The sequence below is a fragment of the Hevea brasiliensis genome, chromosome 13 (assembly GCF_030052815.1).
Source record: "Hevea brasiliensis isolate MT/VB/25A 57/8 chromosome 13, ASM3005281v1, whole genome shotgun sequence".
Classification (NCBI taxonomy): Eukaryota; Viridiplantae; Streptophyta; class Magnoliopsida; order Malpighiales; family Euphorbiaceae; genus Hevea; species Hevea brasiliensis.
This window is the reverse complement of record NC_079505.1, coordinates 64,078,864-64,094,827: the sequence shown is the minus strand read 5'-3', so window position 1 is coordinate 64,094,827 and position 15,964 is coordinate 64,078,864. Positions and strand designations below refer to the sequence as shown.

The window sequence follows — 15,964 nt, the reverse complement described above, 5'->3', positions numbered from 1 at the left end:
ACAATTTATCAACTCAATTCCATAGAAATTTTTCAAAGTCTGAGATAAGGAAATATAATACGACTTTTACAAGTCAAAACAAATTTCGTAATTATTTTACAACTTCAAGGTACAATTTGAATTTACAATCTCAAAATCAAAAACAAAATGCACATACAATGTCATACATTCTGATTACAAAATGCAAAATATTGGTATACTCATTATACCGAAAAATCTCTCATTTGGAGGTATATATGCGACCTAGTCTGCTACATGCTGTCTCTCTACTGCGACAATTAAAAAGCTATCATTTGAGACAATGTCTCGATGGTGCACAACATTAACCAAATACAATTTAAATCACAATTCATAAGTCATGTAAATAGTGGATACTTAAAATCATAGTTAAATTCAAGACAATAAATGTCAACAAGAATTTAAACTCCATTTGTCAATATCACAATAATTTTTCATAAGTCGATCATGTTTGAATTCAAAAGACAAGATATGTCAATGAGAGTTTAAATCAATTTCACAATCTCACAATACATAATAATGCAATTTAGTCGAATAATTTAAGAATACAGATGTTGCCAATTCATTCACAACTTAAGCCATGACACAAATTTCCGATCAATGCTGTGTTGTACACCACGACAAAGCAATCACAACCTCACTAATCGAAATCAATGAGGAAGGGGAGCTAGCTATATAATGAGTACTCATCCGATCACCTCAACTGGTAAATCAGAGAGGGAAAAATAAACGATCACGACTCCATAAATGGAGAAGGAAATAAACGATCACAACCCCCTAATTGGAGAAGGAATGATACGATACTGTCATGCTAAGTGTGAACACAAAATCAATTCCAAACATTTTATTCAAATGATTCGTGAGAATCCAATAAATTTCCAAAGTCATAATTTCATTCACAAAATGTAAACACAATTCATAATTAACTTCTATTTACAAATCACACTAAACTAATTTTCCACAATTTCAAACCATTTAAAATGCTTTTAAGCAATAAGTATACATCAATATCATTCAAACAATTTCTCACAGTTTCAAATCATTTACAATGCTTTTCAAGCAATAAATACCCATTCAAAGACATTTCCACAATTTAAAACAATAATGTATAAATAGTCCATATTTATTTCAATTGAAAAATTCAAAAGAAATATTCGTTGTGCACAATCCTCTGATGACTGTCTCCTGTCCGACTCGGTGTTTCCTTCTCTTTTCTGAGTCTTTAGTAATCGAGAAACACAATTTGAAGTGTTTCAAGATTACTAAATTAAATTATCTCTAACGATAATGTTTGGTAAATAATGCATCAACTCAATTTTTCACTTAATCACCTAATATACCGACCCTCGCTATGCGTTTTAGGTAAATTAGGTTTTAGTGTCGTTAATATGTCACATTCGATAGGGTTTTAGGTTTGGTATGTTTTACCAAAGTCATTTCCTTGCTTAGTGCATTTTAATGCAAATTGTGGATTCCGACACCGTTTGACATAACCGACGATCTAGTTCCTCTGTTTTCGGGTCTCGGTCGAAACTACAAACTTGTAGATCTAGGTCTTATGGACAGCGGTGCAAAATTTTAGATCAATCCGAGTTAAGTAGACCGAGTTATGGTCATTACACTCTTGCTGGTCAAATGGTACCATTTTAGGTCAATTTTAGGTCAAATTGGTCAGTGCAGTTCGCCGCTTTTGGACCCGAACTTGTGCAAGTTGTTTGACTTGCTTATGGTCATTTCTGGGCTTTGGTGTCTCATAAGACTTGTAGGTATGGGTCTTAACTATTCATGGTTAAAATTTCAGGTCAATTGGACCTGGTTTGAGTGAGTTATGGCCTAAACACTCCTTTCTGCCCAATTGGTCACTTTTCAGTCCTAATTGTACCTAATCCGAATTGGTCATTTTCTTAGGTCACCTTGCAAGCAGAATTTTGGTATGGTTTCTCAATGAAAGTTGGCACATTTTGTGCCTAGTTTCACCTCAAATTGGTCTCATACCAATTGAGATTACACATTTAAGGTTATAGGCTAAATTGTACACTGCCCTCACTATGCCTTTCACACCCCACTTCAAACACACATTTAACTTGCAAAGTTTACTTCCATACCCTACCAATCTGTTTTGGTACATTACCAAAAGCATTATCTACTTTACATTAACATTATTTTGGGCAGATTACCATTACCCTCAACACACCAAATATCATTCACAATTACAATTTCTAATTACCATTACAAACACACCTAACCATTACAAATTTTACATACACTTTACAATATCAATCTACATACATCTCATCAACCTTCTAGGTCAATATTCTGCCCACACTTCCTTCAATATATACCATTACTCAAGTGTCCCCAAGCTGCCGCAAACCATTCTTCAACATCAAAGTGCCATCCAATTTACCAATTCCCATCCAAGTGCATAAATCACCATATAAACATGAAATAATTCACTAGGTTACTAATTCATCATGATCAACACCATTTCTCATCAATTATATGCACAAATATCTCATCAAAAACGTGACTCATGGCTGTCCAAAATGAAAACAACAATAACCCTTCAAACTCAAAATTTTCCTTCACCAAACCAACACCCATAACATGAACATAAACTTTAACAAAGAAATTCTCAAAAATGCAAACTTACCTTTAATTGTAACTTGCTAAACCTTCACCAAACTTCTCAAAATTGGTATCAATATCTTCCTGGTGATGTGTAGACCATTTTTCATAAAGCTACTTAAGTATTTAGAGATGAAATGAAGGGAGAAGATGAAGCTCATGCAAAACGTCAATGGTGGGTTCCTTCACTCTTCAATTCGGCAAGTTGAATGCAAATGAGGAAGATGACTTATTCAGCTGCATTTTAAGTGTACACATTTCCCACTATGTATTTAATTAATCCCTTTAGTGGTCCACTTAGTCATTTAATCATATAATAAGTTAAATTCCCACTTATTCCACATTTAACCTTTAATTTCTACTATTTACTTTAGGTACCACCAATTTAATTTTTCATTTTATTTTCTAAGTGTAATATTATTTATTTTTAATGGACATTTAGGTCAAAAGATACTTCGGGATGTCAAATGACCATAATGCCCCTATTCAGGTGGCATTCCCGATTTTTCGGTATTACCGGGTTTTGTCTGTTTTTCGATTTCTCACTTTTCTTTGTACTAATTATTTAATTTTTCTTTGATCTTTCTAATGATATTTACTCTTTAATAAGGTTCTATTTATGTCCTAAAAATGTTTTCCAGGGTTCCTCAGATCCAGGCTACCAACGGTCCACGCCGTGACTTCCCGGTGCGGTCACCCATCGCTAGGTTTCCCGGCTCACTTACTCGGTTACATTTCTTTGCTATGATTTTTCCTTTGTTTTTCTTGTACTTTCTTTTCTTGTATTTCATTATTTTATGTCTCCTCACTCATATTGAAGTGTAGTTCTAAGCATCCTAGCTGTCCAGGATAACATCGGTCACCTGCATGAGCACTACCGAACTTAGGGTGTTACAATTCCCCCCTTAAATAAATTTCGTCTCGAAATTTTACCCAATAGCCATCTTACAATAGTCATACATTTATTTTCTCCTTTCTATATGGTCGTAAGACTTTTAACAATCTAATACAATGTTTAATTTGCTTGGATAACACCAATCTCCTCTTACTATTATGCTGTCTAATATTTTGGTTCACGTTGCTTCTTGAATGACCCTTGAGGTCATGTTAGAATCATTCATCGAGCATTGGTCCTCGACCATTCTAGTCCGTAGTCTTCCTCACATTCGAATATTTCTTTGTTACATATGAATCAACTGCTCAAATCTCTACTTAGTAACTCTTTTTATCTCAATATTCTATAACTTACTTCCTTTTTGTGAACTATAACCTTTCGATATTCTAACTTTTGAGTTTTAGATCCCTAAGTAGGATTTTCAAACTTATTTCTAACAATTAAATTCTGTCACCGCATAACTATACTAAACAGATGCCGTTGGCAACTATTCTCATCTAGATATACTATCGGGTAGTACGTAGCTCTACACAATAATCTCAAGTTAGTACTGAAATCTGCAGCTTACTCAATAGATCAAACTTTCCTATCTTTTATCCTTTTCGAATTCACTGATATCCGAACTTCTTCTGATTACAATATCTATTAACAATTACTACAGTAACATCTCTGCCTTCATCTAGAGCAATTCTATTTCTGTAACTTACTTTTACGTTCTCTTGCCTTACATTAAGTAGGCTCGCCAATTAGCTTATAATTTTATGGTGTGTCAAAATACTTTTCACGATAAACTCTTCCTAAACTAATTTCACTTGTTATCACAATCCTTATCCTAAAGGACTAATCACTAATGCATCAAAATTTATTTCCCTGACCTCCTGTCCTAGCGGACTTGTTACTAGCACCTCAAAGTCCATTTTTGTACATGGAGCAGCAATGCAATCAATGATGCTAGCACACACATAAGAATGGGTAGAACCCAGATTGATTAACACAAACACATCCTGGTTAAAAGTTGAGAAGGTACAGCCACGACATCGGATGTCTCGCCACTTCTCTCTGTCTCATGGCATAGACTCGACCGAGCACTATCTTGCTCAATGTTTCTTGTGCCTTGGCCGTCTTTGGTTACCTCTACCCCGCCTCTACCTCTCTGGGTGGTTGTGAACTTAGCAGCAGGGCTCAATCGACCCTTCGCAGTAGTAGGAGGTGGTCCAACTCTGCGACTACTGGTGCAGTCGTTGGCAAAGTGTCCTATGCCTGCACTGTTTTTTCAGGCTGCAATAGACTTATAGCATATCCCACCATGATATCTTCCAGAATTTTCACATTGGCGGGAATGGTAGGAACCTCGGTACTATCTTTGACTAGATAGAGGAGGTTTCATCACGAATGTCTTCCCCTACCGGACTTCTTGTCACCTCTGCCGTGTCCCTCATAGTTCTTCCTCTTTCCGGTGGGACCACTGGAACTCGTCTCTTGACTTTCCCTCTTCATCTATCTTCTCTCGATCTCTTTTTCTCGAGCAGTCTCAAACTCAACTCTTTCCAACTCTAGGGCTTGAGAAACAAGTTCGGAGAAGTTAGTGTGTTTGAAGCCGAGCACTTGTACTGACATCGGGCTTCAAGCCGCTTTCAAACCTCTTGCATCTTTCCTGCTGGTAGAGAGTAGACTCATTGCATAATGGCTAAGGCAGAAAATTCTCTTTCATACTCACCACCGATCTGTTCCCTGTTTCAAACTTAGGAACTCTTGCGACCACGGTCTACATAAGCATCGTGATATATTTCATGAATTCCTGAGGAAGTCATTCCATGTTAGCATCGCAGTTCTACTCGGTGTGGGAATGGTTTTCCACCATCATAAGCATCTCCTCAGAACAAGGACACCGAGTATTCAAATCGAGCTCCTCTGTGCAATGCGCTTTCTTGAATACCCTATCCATCCTCTCTAACCACTGCTCACCTCAAGAGGATCTGCTGTCCCCTTGAACTCTGTAGCCCCATATTTCATCAATTTATCATATTGCCTCGTAGGAGACTATGGTTGTACCACTGGTGTCTGTATTGGGACTTGAGTAGGTGCATTATCAGCCATTTGTTGGAACATTGCAGCCATCTGCTGAGCGAACTGAGCAGAAATCTGCAGATCGCAGTGCTTCTTGAACCACTAACATTATGTAAGCCCAGGGCATCCCCTTGCACCTCGGCCTCTATAGGCGATCGATGACGATCACCCTCTTCCATATTCAATGCGAGGATCTTAGCTTTCTGAACAATAACACAAGGATATTTACTCGTTAGTGCATATTTATCTTTGTAATATCTTGTATGTATCAACAATGATATTGAGCAGTTGTACTATGAAGAAAGAACATTCAAATAACAGGTGAAAAAAGAATTTAAAAACTATGCTCTGATACCACTAAAACATGTCACACCCTACCCTCAAGAAGGCATAACATGATCCGTAGTATACCTAATGAATTACCAACTCGTCATTGATAACCCATTAAATACACTACAAGGGATTTTAAAAACTTTTCTTACTTCTTTTACGATGGTGAGCACTATTTACAGTGTTAAAGACTTTGGAGAACAGAGTGAAATAACTAACTCAATTGGTTTATTTGGAATTTCTGTAAAAATTTTGGCAGAGTGCCATCTGTATTTTGGATAAAACAGTTCTTCAGAAAACCTGTAAAAAGTACTTCAATAATTTTCCAAATCTCAACTCCAATACATTTCTCAACACAACAATTTATCAACTCAATTCCATAGAAATTTTTCAAAGTCTGAGATAAGGAAATATAATACAGCTTTTACAAGTCAAAAGCATTTCGTAATTATTTTACAACTTCAAGGTACAATTTGAATTTACAATCGCTCAAAACCAAAAACAAAATGTACATACAGTGTCATACATTACAGTACAAAATGCAAAATATTGGTATACTCATTATACCCGAAAAATCTCTCGCTGGAGGTATATGCAGCCTAGTCTGCTGCCCTGTCTGTCTCTCTACCTGCGACAGCAATTAAAAAGCTATCGCTGAGACAATGTCTCAGTGGTGCACAACATTAACCAAATACAATTTAAATCACAATTCATAAGTCATGTAAATAGTGGATACTTAAAATCATAGTTAAATTCAAGACAATAAATGTCAACAAGAATTTAAACTCCATTTGTCAATATCACAATAATTTTTCATAAGTCAGATCATGTTTGAATTCAAAAGACAGTATATGTCAATGAGAGTTTAAATCAATTTCACAATCTCACAATACATAATAATGCAATTTAGTCGAATAATTTAAGAATACAGTGTTGCCAATTCATTCACAACTTAAGCCATGACACAAATTTCCGATCAATCTTTGTGTTGTACACCACGAAAAAGCAATCACAACCCCACTAATCGAAATCAATTAGGATGGGAGCTAGATATATAATGAGTACTCATCCGATCACCTCAACTGGTAAATCAGAGAGGGAAAAATAAACGATCACGACTCCATAAATGGAGAAGGAAATAAACGATCACAACCCCCTAATTGGAGAAGGAATGATACGATACTGTCATGCTAAGTGTGAACACAAAATCAATTCCAAACATTTTATTCAAATGATTCGTGAGAATCCAATAAATTTCCAAAGTCATAATTTCATTCACAAAATGGCAACACAATTCATAATTAACTTCGATTTTCACAAATCACACTAAACTAATTTTCCCACAATTTCAAACCATTTACAATGCTTTTAAGCAATAAGTATCCATCAATATCATTCAAACAATTTCTCACAGTTTCAAATCATTTACAATGCTTTTCAAGCAATAAATACCCATTCAAAGACATTTCCACAATTTAAAACAATAATGTATAAATAGTCAATATTTATTTCAATTGAAAAATTCAAAAGAAATATTCGTTGTGCACAAACCTCTGATGACTGTCTCCCTGGTCTGGACTCAGTGTTTCCTTCTCTTTTCCTGAGTCTTTAGTAACTGAGAAACACAATTTGAAGTGTTTCAGTACTAAATTAAATTGTCTCTAACAATAATATTTGGTAAATAATGCACTGAACTCAATTTTTCACTTAATCACCTAATATACCGACCCTCGTTGCGTTTTAGGTAAATTAGGTTTTAGTGTCGTTAATATGTCACATTCGATAGGGTTTTAGGTTTGGTATGTTTTACCAAAGTCATTTCCTTGCTTAGTGCATTTTAATGCAAATTGCTGGATTCCGGGACACTGGTTTGATATAACCGGACGATCTAGTTCCCTCTGTTTTCGGGTCTCGGTCGAAACTACAAACTTGTAGATCTAGGTCTTATGGACCGCGGTGCAAAATTTCAGATCAATCCGAGTTAAGTAGACCGAGTTATGGTCATTACACTCTTGCTAGTCAAATGGTACCATTTTAGGTCAATTTTAGGTCAAATTGGTCAATTCTGGTTCGGCCAGTTTTTGGACCCGAACTTGTGCAAGTTGTTTGACTTGCTTATGGTCATTTCTGGGCTTTGGTGTCTTCATAAGACTTGTAGGTATGGGTCTTAACTATTCATGGTTAAAATTTCAGGTCAATTGGACCTGGTTTGAGTGAGTTATGGCCTAAACACTCACTGCTGCCCAATTGGTCACTTTTCAGGTCCTAATTGTACCTAATCCGAATTGGTCATTTTCTTAGGTCACCTTGCAAGCAGAATTTTGGTATGGTTTCTCAATGAAAGTTGGCACATTTTGTGCCTAGTTTCACCTCAAATTGGTCTCATACCAATTGAGATTACACATTTAAGGTTATAGGCTAAATTGTACACTGCCCTCACTATGCCTTTCACACCCCACTTCAAACACACATTTAACTTGCAAAGTTTACTTCCATACCCTACCAATCTGTTTTGGTACATTACCAAAAGCATTATCTACTTTACATTAACATTATTTTGGGCAGATTACCATTACCCTCAACACACCAAATATCATTCACAATTACAATTTCTAATTACCATTACAAACACACCTAACCATTACAAATTTTACATACACTTTACAATATCAATCTACATACATCTCATCAACCTTCTAGGTCAATATTCTGCCCACACTTCCTTCAATATATACCATTACTCAAGTGTCCCCAAGCTGCATAAACCATTCTTCAACATCAAAGTGCCATCCAATTTACCAATTCCCATCCAAGTGCATAAATCACCATATAAACATGAAATAATTCACTAGGTTACTAATTCATCATGATCAACACCATTTCTCATCAATTATATGCACAAATATCTCATCAAAAACGTGACTCATGGCTGTCCAAAATGAAAACAACAATAACCCTTCAAACTCAAAATTTTCCTTCACCAAACCAACACCCATAACATGAACATAAACTTTAACAAAGAAATTCTCAAAAATGCAAACTTACCTTTAATTGTAACTTGCTAAACCTTCACCAAACTTCTCAAAATTGGTATCAATATCTTCCTGGTGATGTGTAGACCATTTTTCATAAAGCTACTTAAGTATTTAGAGATGAAATGAAGGGAGAAGATGAAGCTCATGCAAAACGTCAATGGTGGGTTCCTTCACTCTTCAATTCGGCAAGTTGAATGCAAATGAGGAAGATGACTTATTCAGCTGCATTTTAAGTGTACACATGTCCCACTATGTATTTAATTAATCCCTTTAGTGGTCCACTTAGTCATTTAATCATATAATAAGTTAAATTCCCACTTATTCCACATTTAACCTTTAATTTCTACTATTTACTTTAGGTACCACCAATTTAATTTTTCATTTTATTTTCTAAGTGTAATATTATTTATTTTTAATGGAAATTTAGGTCAAAAGATACTTCGGGATGTCAAATGACCATAATGCACCTGTTCAGGTGGCATTCACGATTTTTCTATTCTGGTTTTATGCTTTTTCGATTTCTCACTTTTCTTTGTACTAATTATTTAATTTTTCTTTGATCTTTCTAATGATATTTACTCTTTAATAAGGTTCTATTTATGTCCTAAAAATGTTTTCCAGGTTCCCATGATCCGAGCAGTCAACGGTCCACGCCGTGACTTCCCGGTGCGGTCACCCATCGCTAGGTTTCCCGGCTCACTTACTCGGTTACATTTCTTTGCTATGATTTTTCCTTTGTTTTTCTTGTACTTTCTTTTCTTGTATTTCATTATTTTATGTCTCCTCACTCATATTGAAGTGTAGTTCTAAGCATCCTAGCTGTCCGGACAACACTGGTCACCGGTACAGCAGAACGCACTACCGAACTTAGGGGTGTTACACAAAGTAATCAAGTGCTGGTAACAAATACTTTACTCGAAATAAAGCATGGGGATATCTTCGACTTCCCAATTGTCAAGCTCTTGTTCCTCAGTGGTTGGTGAGATTAGTATTTCGGACATGGAATCCAGGTGCAAGACATTGATAAATGACTCTAAGGGTGATTCTTCATCCTCTCCTTCTAAGTTCTTAGTGATTGGTATGGTAAAAACGTTTGAGATTTTCGGGATGCTTTTCTTCATTTCGAGAGGTTTGTCGAATCTTTGATCCCTGAGTAGGTTTCTCATCCGGAACCTTCTATCAGTCAAAGCATCTTCATCATATCCCAACCCTAAGCGACCATTTCTTTGAGCGGCTGACACGGGTTCAACAATTCTTTGCAGGGTGACACCCAATCCCTTGCCCTTTTCATAGCCATTTTTCAGCATTACTTTTGCAACCATGGCTGCAGCTCCCCCATCTGCTAGAACAGTTTCTTGTAATTCTAAGGCTTGAAATGAGCTTTCTAGGGATGGTTCAGTTGTTTCCACATAAGGAACTGATTGTGACTTAATGACTAGTATAGCTTCTTCTCCTCTCACCAGTATGATTTTACCGTTCATGACATATTTAACTCTCTGGTGTAGAGTTGAAGGCACCGCATTTGCTGAATGAATCCAGGGCCTTCCCAACAGCATAGTGTATGCCGGTTCAATATCCATCACCTGGAATGTTACATTGAAAGTACATGCCCCAATTTAGAGTGGCAAGTCAATGTCTCCTAACACATCTCTCTTTGTGCCATCGAATGCCCTCACAATCATGGAACTTTGGCGTACTCCAGATGGGTCTACTGGGAGCCTTGCTAGGGTCGCATTAGGCAAGACATTGAGTGCAGAGCCATTGTCAATTAGAACTTTAGCAACCAAACATCCTTTACACTTAACTATCACATGCATAGCCTTAGTGTGCTTCAAGCCAGCTGGGCCTATTTTGTCTTTTGAGAAAGTGACGAAATTGGATGCCTGAATTTGTCCAACTATCTTTTCAAATTACCTCGGTGTGATGTCCGGGGTTACAAAGGCCTGGTCCAGAACCTTCTGTAAGGCACGGCGATGCACTTCCGAGATCAATATTAATGACAGCAAGGAGATTCGAGTAGGTGTCTTCTTTAATTGTTCATTCACATCGTACTCACTCTGCTTCATGATTTGCAACAACAGTTCATCTTATTCCTTCCTTTCATTGGGTTCTCCCCTCTCTACTACTTTTCCCACCTTTTCCTCAGTCTCAGGTGACTCTTCTACTTCTGCTTTCCCTTTACTTTTCTTTTCCTCAGTGCCGTAACACCTCCCACTTCTAGTAATAAATTCTACTTCTAGATTTGGAGAGTCATTTATTAAGGCAAGTTCTGATGTGAATTGGGGAGCAGAGTCATTGGAGGGGCCTGTATAGGTCATTTTGAAGTAAGCATGAGGGGTGAAACATGGTTTAGGGGTGGTAATGGGTTGAGTGTAGGTATGGTTGAGGGTAGGGATGGAAGTACTGCTGGATGCACTCTGTGTATAAACTTGGAAATTATAATTCCAAGGCACAGCATGGGTATTGGTAACTGGTAGCTGTGGTGGGGTACGTATGATTGTCAGAGGTGGTGCTGGAAATGTTGATGTGGTGGGAACAGAAAAAACCATTTTTGGAGCAGATCTTGAGATGTCTTTACCATAAATGGCGATGTTCACTTCCTTTTCTTCTTTTGACTTTAATTGACACCTCAAGATTTTCAGTGATATCATCTTCCAGATTTCCTCCTTGAATTCATCACAATTCTGCAATTCGTGATTGGTTGCTCCATTATAAGGGCATCCTAAGCCCGATAGATCATTTCCAGAGTTAAGCCTATATAGATGTATGTACCCTTCCAGTACTGCCATTGCAAGAATCTCATTGAAGAACAGGGTTAACTGATCCACTTCCGTAATCAAGTTTTCATCCAGGGACTCTATCACACTCACACCATTCCCTTTTTTGGTATCGTAATGGGGTAATGGCTTTGAAGTGACATTAGGAGTGGAGCCACTCCCTTCAATCTTTAACCACCCATTTCTAATCAAGGATTATACCCTTCCTCAGAGGGCTCCATAGTTATCTGTTGAATGTCTTATAGCCCCGCCATGATAGTCACATCTGGCGCTAGGATCATACCACCTTGGATATGGCAGCTGGATGGGGTCTAGTGGGATGGGCACTATCTGATTGATACCCAACAGATAACAATAAATTTCACTAAGTGGGAGTGGTAATGGCGGATCAGAATTCGGCGGATCAGAATTCCTTGATGGTCTCGAACTAGGTTGAGAAGCAGGTGGTCTGAAAGGAGTATTTTGGTCAGATGGTCTAGGATTATAGGCAGCTTTAGGAGGATATTGTGGGCGAGGATAATTCGAGAATGGAGGAGGAACATTTGCTACCATTGGGTTTTGGGCTAGAGGGTATGGACTTTGGGCTGAGGTGTATGGGCAAAAATTATTTAGTGGCGGTAGGTGAGTTTTTGAAATGGAGTGCACATCCCCTTTCTTCTTTTTCCCAAAATTGGTATACTTTTTCATAGGACTCTCACCTACTACTTCTTGTAATCTCCCCAATCGGAGATTTGCTTCAATCCTTTCTCCCATCTAGATGATATTCGAAAAACTATTGGAAGTATTCCCAATCATTAAATTGAAATATGGGGCCTTCAGGGTCTCAATGAATAGAGAGTAGAGTTCACTGTCTGTCACCGGAGGATAAACTTCAGCTACCTTTTCTCTCCACCTCTGGGCATATTCCTTAAAGCTCTCCCTTTCCCTCTGCACCAGGTTTTGGAGGTCTCTCCGTGTGAGGACAACATCATAATTGAACTTATACTGTTTGAGGAAAGTGTCAGCCAAATCTTTCCAGGAGCGTAATATACTCCTATCCAATTGCATGCACCAACATAAGGCTGCTCCTGTGAGGCTTTCATAGAAGAAGTGTACCAAGAGTCTATCATCTTCTATAAGAGCAGACATCTTAGATATGTAAGTGGCTAAATGGATGCGTGGATTGGAGCTTCTGCTGTATTTGTCAAATTCTGGGACCTTAAATTTTAGTGGTACCACAACATCTGGCACTAATCTCAGTGAAGACACATCGACTGAGCCATATATATTTAACTCGTCAATAGCTCTTAGCCTTTCCTCCAGAGCAGATAACTTCTCATTTTCTTTTTCTCTGCTTTTTCCTCCTATTACATGAGCTACTCCCCCAGTTGGAAAATTGGTTGCAGGGTAAACTGAAGGGATCGGTGTTGAAGGATGAAATTCTGCATTCGAGACAGCCTGGTGATAAGAGACATGAAATTCACTGCTAAGAAATATTGGATTGAAGGTAATTGTTGGGTCAGGAATGGGAGTTTGGAAGGTGAAAGAAGTTGAGGCTTGATTATGAAGCTTTTGGGCATGAGTATCAACTGTCATTGTAAGTGGGGGAATCACTAGTAAATTTGGTTTCGGTGCTGGCCGGGTAGTTTCTTTGTTTTGGGACATTTCTCTCATCATCTTCATTAACTCTGAGATCTGTTCCCTTAATTCTAAAACTTGCCTACACTTTTTCTTGCTTTTCCATTATCTTCTTCGCTCGAGATCTTGTTAAGTAAACTTTTCTTGGTCCAACTAGTTGCTAGATCGGATCTGCTTTGGAAGCAATATTGGTTTCCTGTAGAAAAGTGCATTATCAGTTTTATTTCTACAAATAAACTTACTGTGGCCAAAGTTTTGGTTGGTTAAAGGATACTGTGGCAAACAATTGCTGGAAATGGTGTCTGCCGAGGGTAGATGGCATCATTCGATAGTTCAACTATGAATGATGGGGCGTATGCATGGTTATGATGTATGTTCATATGACGCATACGTCTTTTCACATAGCTCTAACGAGGATAAATCCCGTGGGAGTTACACTATTCATTCATAAGTTTCACGGTTCCAGAACACAGTTTTATTATTTGTGAAGTCATTCATAAGTTTCACTGTTCCAGAACACAGTTTTATTATTTGTGAAGCGTACAAAGTATTGTGTTATTGCCTAGGCTCAGGAAGACTCCTTAAAATACAATGACATCTTTTGAGATACTCATACAATCTCGCTTCTTATCTCGCAGGGTTGAATGTCTTCAAAGCATATTCGGATTCAGGCACCAGTTTTTGTTTCCCTTGCGCTATCATCTTTTCTAACTGGTTGACATTCCCTCGCAATTCTTGGTAAAGGATGGCTTGTCTGTCCTTTTCCTTTCTTTCTTTGGCACACTCCTTCGAGATATCATTGATTAATTGCATCTGATCTTTAAGTTCACGCTTCCTCCTCTTGTTTTCTTGCTTGTATTCTTCCACCAATATCTCATGATATTCCAATCTTTCTCGTAATTTGCCATTTTGTATCTCTTTTTCCTTTACTTTGCTTTGGAGTGAAGCCTTCTCTTTCTCCCACTGAGTTTTTCGCCTCTCATATTCCATTTCTGCAACAGTCATCTCTTTTCTAAGTCTCTTTGCTTCTTTTTTCAATGCTTGCTCTTGACTTTCTAATCTTTTTATGCGCTCTTTCAGTTGCTGGTTCTCAGTAGTCAAATCTTGAAGAGGACTACTCGATCCGGCATCAACTCCTTCCAAACAAACTTCTTGGTGAGATATACTTTCCTCAGACCCTGTTAGTTTGGAGATTCGATATTCCTTGTCTCTCCCATTTTCTCCATAAGGAATATTTGTTTATTGTGCTTGGCCCTTGAGGTGACCATTCCATCAAGGTCACCTTTTCCTATGATTTGCGCAAAGCTTTCAGTTCGTCTTCTCTACCGAGTTCATGATAGAAATTAGTTTGACGGAATCCTTCAATATTGGGAATGGATTATGTCGAGCCGAATTTCCTCATTACCATAGCTAGGATATAACTTGTGCATCCAATTAGCCCTACCAATGGTACAAAATGATGACCTTCTATACTAATCAAGATGGGTTGGCCCGTAGTCCACAACTTTCTCCAATAGTAATTGTGACTACTAAAATTCAGAATCTGCACTTGCCATTGTCGTTTATCCCTTTGACTTATTACTAGCTTCACCATCTTTTCAATAATGGGTTGGTCAGAGTACCAGGTTAGACCCTTAATTTCTTATGGACATATATGACTGAGGATCCAAAGATACAATAGCTGGATGCAACACTTAATGATTCCCTTACCCTGATGCCGGCAATATGTCAAGGTCAAGAAGGTCTCGGCAAGAATGGAAGGTATTGGATTGACATTCTATTTTTCCACTGCCCAAAATAATTCCGCGACGTTATGGGTTACAATTCCCAAAGGTCCGGGGAAGAAGACCAGTCCATAAATCCCCAGAGCTAGAACTGACAAAGCCTTATCCCATCTTTCACCCTGAATATGCTGGTCCAAATGCTTCTTAATGTAAATCCAAGGCCACCCATGCGAGTTTCCCTTAACGGTTTCTTTTACTCTAGCTTCCTCTGCTGGGACTCCTATTATGTGCGCGAACCATTTCCATGTTTGTCTGTGATCAAGGTAGAGATAAATATGATTCTGGGCTACATAAGGGATCTCCAGTAGCGTCTAATATTCCTCTACCGTAGGTGTCGTGTCGACATTATTGAAAAAAAAATACCCTATAACTGGGATTCCAAGTATATAACATGACCTTTAGTACCAAAGCCTGTGCTTTGACCCGTATCAAGGAGGTAATTTTCCCATATTTTTCCTTGAACTGTGTTTAGGCATGATTGGGCAATGATTTCCAACTATTTAATAAGTCATCAAAACCGGTTGTTCTGATCTCAATTTTACTAGGATCTAATGGAGGCAACGGACGGGCTTCTGCTTCTATCTCATCAGTCTGTAAGGATTCTAAATAATGGATTGATTTAAATCTTTGTTGAGCATCTCGTTTCTGTTTTAAAACCTTTTCGGCTGACTGACTCGAAGATGCCATTTTAAAGTTTTCCCTACCCTTGGCAGACACCTATTTATAATATCTGCAGAGGAAATAAGTTAGCAGAATAAATTTAGGTAATCTTGAATTATACTACTTGCGTGACAATATCTATACACTTATTAA

At 37.8% G+C, this 15,964-nt stretch overlaps 1 protein-coding gene across 1 annotated transcript; it reads right to left on the bottom strand.

Annotated features, from left to right (window-relative positions):
* Positions 1–11,060: 11,060 nt before the first annotated feature.
* On the bottom strand, positions 11,061–13,325 carry LOC131172170 (uncharacterized). The gene is made up of 3 exons (XM_058133116.1): positions 12,684–13,325; positions 12,037–12,503; positions 11,061–11,934 (listed from the first exon to the last, which is right to left on the bottom strand). The coding sequence occupies exons 1-3, from the start codon at positions 13,323–13,325 to the stop codon at positions 11,061–11,063; spliced, it is 1,983 nt and encodes a 660-aa protein (XP_057989099.1).
* Positions 13,326–15,964: the final 2,639 nt, after the last annotated feature.

What these genes read in the sequence shown, in the direction of transcription:
- LOC131172170 (XM_058133116.1), bottom strand. Translation starts at nt 13,325, where the DNA reads ATGACAGTTGATACTCATGCCCAAAAGCTTCATAATCAAGCCTCAACT. An exon ending in GGAGAGACCTCCAAAACCTG is followed by an intron (nt 12,504 to 12,683) that starts GTGCAGAGGGAA and finishes AATATCATCTAG; the next exon opens with ATGGGAGAAAGGATTGAAGC. An exon ending in ATCCAGCTGCCATATCCAAG is followed by an intron (nt 11,935 to 12,036) that starts GTGGTATGATCC and finishes ATCCTTGATTAG; the next exon opens with AAATGGGTGGTTAAAGATTG.